Below are 6,408 nucleotides of genomic sequence, written 5' to 3'. Positions count from 1 at the left end.
AACTGCTAAGGAACACAAAAAGAAAGCGTCTATTGGCTCCGACCAAAAGAAGTGCCTTTTACGTTGAGGAAAAAGGCACCTGAGAGAGACGCACGACGGACCACGTCCCCCCCCCACCCCGGTGGTCGTCCCCTCCCCCCCCCCGCCTGGCAGTGGGGGCGGGGGTCGAGGAGCCGGCCAGCCCGCCCACTGCTCCAAGCGGGACTGATGACACACACACACACACACACACTCATACACCCCCTCCCCCCCCATCCTGGCATGAGTCACGGCACGCGGCTCAAACACTGGGCTCGCCCCTGCAGCCAATCGACCCGGGCGGATCGGGCTGTCACTCAGAGAGAGACACGGACTCATTGGCCGGGCGGTGTGTGTGTGTGTGGCGCCGGGAAGGCGGGCCTCTTAGGGTGATGACAATCAGATGTAAGATGTCATTACCTCTGTCACTTTAATTCGGTTTGGCATATCATGCAATTTTTCAATGCAAGTATATAGAAAGGCATATCCACTCCACCTCTCCCTTAGACGTTAGACGTTAGACATGATACTTTGATTCCCCGTCGTCGTTAGAGCCGTTCCAGTAGATGAGCCACCGTGAGATGAACCAGAGTAGAGTTTCACATGATTATGCAGAATATAGCTGTCCTACAAATAGCATCGTTCAACTTGAGATATACACTTTTAAAGGGACAAAAAGCATTTGTAATGAATGCACTAGCAGGCAGGTTATTTACATTTTTAGAATAGCCTGAACCATATTTCCTAGTTGTATAGTTGTATTATATAACAAAAAGAAACTTTGTAAAGAGATCTTCTATATTTTGTAATTACATACTATTTAAAAATATCAGCAATATGAACCCTTGTGACTCCTGTTCTGCTAACAAAAGCAACGTATCTTCTCTTTGTTTTATTAAGTACACTCTACGGACTGATTTCTTTGCCTTTTTACTTTCTGCTGATATTCACTCTTTAAGTTGCCTGTGAACACAGCATTCTGGGACGTTATCATTGTGTGTGAGTAGTACGCCGCTGCACAGGATATGCAAACGTCTGTTAAGAGCGTGCCGGGTCCGTGTGTTTACTATGCCACCTGAACCACACCAGTTGCATCCAGTAGAGTTCCCTTTACGGTGGGATTTCGCTTCTCGAGGAACCCTGTGCTGTACTTTTCTAAGGATCGCGACACACTTCCTTTTGTTCCGTTGTCGTCGTTTGCGTTACGTTGTGCAGGAGATCAAGGGTGCATGGCCCACGCTGCTTCTTCTTTCGCTGTTTTCCAAGTCTACGCTAGGTTTTCGTCAGCCCTACTGAAATGCCTTTTGCTGCTGAAAAAGAAAGAGTCACGAGAGATGCTAAAAAAAAACAAAAAACAGGGATTACATTCATTCGTCTCACAGTCGCTTGTGTCGGAACGTGCTTTCCTCTTAAGCGTAACGTTGGCCGTGCTCGTACGCGGTACCACGGCGTTGCTCCATTAACACTTTGTACTGAATCTTCCAAAACACACCCTAGCCTTGGTGGTGTGTGTGTGTGTGTGTGTGTGAGTGCGTGTGAGCGCGTGAGGAGCCCAGTCGGAGAGCCAGACCCTCCCAGTCCAGACGGTCCAACAGCGCAGGTGGGAAACCGACCGCAGGTGTGCTCTGGGCGGGACTACGGCCCCAGGTGGAGAGAGGCTAAGCAATACTACCTGTACCTTCTCCCTTCTCCCCCTTCTCCCTCCTCTTCCTCATGCCCCTCCTCTTCCTCATCCCCATCTCTCTCTCTCTCTCTCTGCCTGTGTGGTTCCTGCATACAGTTTACCTCGTTAGGCATGGGGGCGAGGGGTGGTGGGGGCGGGGCGACATATCAGTGTGTATTCGCCTGGTCTGTTGTAGTCACTTGATCCACGCTGGAGCAGAGCTTTTGGGTTGGAGAGGGGTTGAACGCGAGTAGGCAGGTGCTGCCCTATTAAATCTGGTCTTTCATATGTTTTGTAACGGAACGATTGAACTCTGGATGTTTCTTTACATTGAGGACATTGGGGAGCTAGGGGTGTGGGGGCTGATTTTGGGCCCCCGCCGATGTCTTTTTGGCTCTCATTTTGCAATGTGAGACTAAGATAAATTAATTATTAGATACAATTAAAATTTTAATTCCTAACGCTTTTACTGGGGTAAATGCTTTGATGTATAGGCATGTAAGACAACCAGGAGTAGTGGGAGTTGGCACAGAGGAGATTGAGTTGGCTACAACAACTATGGGATTTGTAGTTCATGGGTGTTTGATTTGTAGTTTAGAGTGCTGTACTGTACTCTCGATTCAACCGAATACTGTCATGAAAATGTAGGTTTTCCACTTTGTGTGCACATTGAAAGGGCTCTTTGACTTGTTTGTGAGTAAAAAAAAGAAATGTGTTCTCGTCCTTTTGTTTGAGACCCATCATTTAAAAGGACCAATGCACATAACGGGCACATTGTACTATTCGTAGCAATTAAAGTACTGATGAACTGAAGATATGCATTATTTTGTAAAACAATTTTCAAAGGGTTGTGTTGAACTAATTGATAAAAAACAACGTACTTTTACCTCATGTCAGGGACTCCTGAAGTAAAAGAGAAGAGCGACGATTGGTTCCTTCTGTACCAATGGTATTTAAAATATTAGCACATAGCTGTTTGTCTTTGCACAAGTAACTGTATAGTGCTTTTGTTTCCCTTTTTCTAAAACAAATTTGTGTATTAAGGTGAGACAATTTTGTACTTTTGTGACTGTGTGTATGGTTTAGTGAACTCTATATTTGTCATTTACACCTCACCTTACAACGCTGGGACTGAAAGAGTATATTTAAAAAAAAAATCTCTATTTTTTTTCAAGGGGCAACTGTTTCTTTGTTTGCGGCTGAGAAAAAAAAGTCAAAAGGTTAAGAGTCAGTTTACAGAGAAACGCCTATTGATTTGAAAAAGTTTATTAGTTTTCATTCTATTGCTATGATTCTAATTATTATTACAAAATATTAATGTTATGAGATATGTATTAAAATAGAAGATAATGTAAACTATGTACAAAAGTATGGACAGACCCTCTACTTGAAAGTCTTGATATTTGCTCTGTAATGTTTTTATTCAGTCAACATGATTTCTCTTAGTAGCAAAATGCTTCACTGTATCCCTCTAGGTTTTGTATTAATACATTTTTTGTATATTTCCATTTTATTTTGGCCTTGATATTATTTGAATCAATACTGATATTTTATTTTGTAATGGTTATTACTGAATAAACTTATGCTAAAATACGCATAGTTCATAGATCATTATTCCTGTCCAGCAGTAAACATCAAATATATGTAAAAGCTCTTATACAACAATAATCCATTACACACACATTCATTATCACTATTGCAAACATAAACATACTTACATACATATACATACATAATACACTGAATATAAATGCGTACACATATACGTTTACATGTTGAGGTATTTAACATTTTAATGCACACAGCACATATGATGGATGACTTGACCTGAAGGACCAGGATATCAGTAGGGCTACCTCTCATTGCTTCACTCCACCATGGTCTGTGTCTCTGATACGTCCTCCTCTTCAACCCAGGGTTGCCTCCCACACAGCAGGAAGGGCACCGCATACTGTCGGAACTACAAAAACCCCACACAGCATAAAAAAATAAGTCACAATCAAATTTCGGAGCAACAAAACAAACTGATAACAAAACCCTTACAAAGACGTACCACCTCTTTATCAACGCTAGATGGTGCTGGTATCCTTAGAAAACTCATAATAGCGTTGCTTAACATCTCGTTCAATCTTTAATTGTTTCATCCGTCTTGATGACCCGAGATGCAAACTATATTGATATCCAAAAGATAACTAACACGGGACATTATGCGGTGCATTAGTAGTAGTAGTACAAGCGGGTTACCTGTTTATTGAGGAAGATGTATACAAGGGGGTTGAAAAGAGTGCTGCTCTTGGCGAGGTACACGGGCAGCGTGGCCACCAGCGGAGAGATGTGGACATCGGGGCTGTACACCACGACCATGGCCATGCCGGCATAAGGAAGCCAGCCCGTGAGGAAGCACACCACCATGAGAACCACCATGCGCGCCACCTTCGCCTCCGCCCGTGCTGAGGCCCCTCCCTCCAGACACACCTTCCTGGACACCTGCAGTGGCGGGGGGGGGGGGGAATGAATGGATTTATATAAATATGGGTTACATGTCAATGTGTGGTTGATAATGTAAGTCTGACGTTGATGCATCAAGGACCACTCGTTATCGTAATACTCAATATAATATTCTAATGACGTTTTCATTCAATGACTTTAATGGTGTCGCTTGTCATGCTTCCATTATGGCAGGACTGAGATTTTTCCTCCCATGGTTTCTTCCTTGATAATCAAGGGCTTTGTTACTTTCTCTTTGCGGGTTCTATGGTCAGGGGTTTCATAAAGGCCAACAGAAATAAAATTGACCTAAAATACGAAAAACAGTTTGTGTTCACTTACATTGCATACGGTGAACCTACCTGGTGCAACGTCCACAGCAGCTTCCCATAGGACGCCAGTATGAGGGCAAAGGGCATGGCGAAGCACAGGCACAGGTAGCACAGGATGTAGGAGACGGTGCTGGGGTCCCGGCTGTGCCAGTCCGGGGCGCAGGACGTCCCCACGCCCTCCAGCTCGTAGCGGCCCCAGCCGAAGAGGGGGGGCAGGTTCCAGCCCAGCGACCAGAGCCAGGACAGAGCCACACCGACCGCGGCGTGCTTCATCTGGAAGTTGAACTGGCCCAGGGGTTTGCAGACCACAAACATCCTCTCCATGGCGATCAGGGCCACCGTGCACAGGGACGTGATGCCTGCTCGCGCAAACACACACGCACGCACACGCACGCACGCGTGCATATACACAATGCACTCACACGCACGCACGTACATGCACGCAGACACGCACGCAGACACGCATACACACACCATACACACAGACAGGATAAACGTAAATTTAGTCTAAGGGAATTAGTTAGATGTTGCTGGGGTGGACTTAATGTCAAGGAATACTATTGAGAACTACATTTATATCTCCTTGAGGGATTGATTGAACACACTGTCCTCTAACTGTACTCCAACTAAGCTGCTCAGCATCGTGTCTTATTGCTTGTATCTGCTACCCTTTCAAATAACACCTTTTTTATTCTTGAGCGCACATTGGGCTCATGCTTGAAAAGCACCATATAAATAAAGTTTATGGTGATTAGGGTTGAGGGAACCCTCTACAAGTGCCATGATACAATTCTATTATGAATACTTTGCTTGTTATATTACTGTTATTTAGGGGACTACTTCCATCGAACGACATTGGATTATATTTCCTGCATCCAATAAGCAGACACTGTTTCACAAAAGTGTGTCAAACCTACTGAAGCGCTTTCATCAAAGTAAAAAACAGAATATTTACAAAAACATTAAATCAATGCAAAGACATACACACAACGTCACCCAGACCGTATCCATCCCAGATCCACAACCCCATTTATTTCTACGCACAATAAATACATCTTTGTTTGTGGTTCTTCGGAATCTGTAAAAGTAAAGAGTAAAAAATAAATAACACAACAATAGATCTGCCCCCCCCATCCCTTCAACCCTTCAACCCCCTCCCCGCCTCACCGAACACGGACACCGCGAAGCCCTCCACCACGCAGGCCGTCCTGCCCAGCGGGGGGTGTCCGGGCCAGGCGTTGTACACCACGCCGAGGACCCCCCCAGTCAGGGCGGCGCCCAGGTCGGCCACCGCCATGTTGACGAGCGCGATGTTGAGCGGCTGGCGCAGCTTCTTGTGCCGCAGCGTCACTATGACCACCGTGGCGTTGAGCACGAGGGACGGCGCGGTGACCAGCGCCATGATGGCGGACAGCGTGAGGTACACGCCGTCCGTCAGCTGGGGGTCCCCGAAGCGGGAGGCGTTGGGGGGCGAGGAGCGCATGGCGGCGGGGCTAGTCTAGGCGGATCTGCTGGTGGATGCCTATGTGGTTAGAGTAGTGGTTCAGTAGACAGGAGTCTGGTCGAGTCCACGCTGTTGGTGGATCTCTAGCCCAACTTCTCAGTACAACGGTCTGGTTGAGTCCATGTGGATCTGTTCGTTGATCTCTAGTCCTGTGGATTCAGAAGTGCAGTCTGGTGGAGTCCACGTGGATCTGTTGGTTTATCTGGTCCGTGGCTTCCCTAGCCATGTCTGGTTGAGTCCATAGTGTTCCTTGATCTCTAGTCCTTTGGTCTCAGTAGACAGGTCATATTGAGTCCACACAGACCTGTGCGTTCACTATAGTCCTGTGGCTTTAGCAGACAGGTCTGACTACTTCACCCTGATCTTTATGCTTATATATAGGCCTGTCGCTTCAGTGAACAATA

At 46.1% G+C, this 6,408-nt stretch overlaps 1 protein-coding gene across 1 annotated transcript; it reads right to left on the bottom strand.

Annotated features, from left to right (window-relative positions):
• Window positions 1-2,161: 2,161 nt before the first annotated feature.
• Window positions 2,162-6,408, bottom strand: LOC115557357 (parapinopsin). Its single transcript, XM_030375119.1, has 4 exons — window positions 5,668-6,408; window positions 4,531-4,859; window positions 3,926-4,168; window positions 2,162-3,641 (listed from the first exon to the last, which is right to left on the bottom strand). The coding sequence occupies exons 1-4, from the start codon at window positions 5,981-5,983 to the stop codon at window positions 3,549-3,551; spliced, it is 981 nt and encodes a 326-aa protein (XP_030230979.1). The 5' UTR covers window positions 5,984-6,408; the 3' UTR covers window positions 2,162-3,548.

Source organism: Gadus morhua, chromosome 13, assembly GCF_902167405.1.
Source record: "Gadus morhua chromosome 13, gadMor3.0, whole genome shotgun sequence".
Taxonomy (NCBI): domain Eukaryota; kingdom Metazoa; phylum Chordata; class Actinopteri; order Gadiformes; family Gadidae; genus Gadus; species Gadus morhua.
This window is presented reverse-complemented; position numbering and strand designations above follow the sequence as displayed.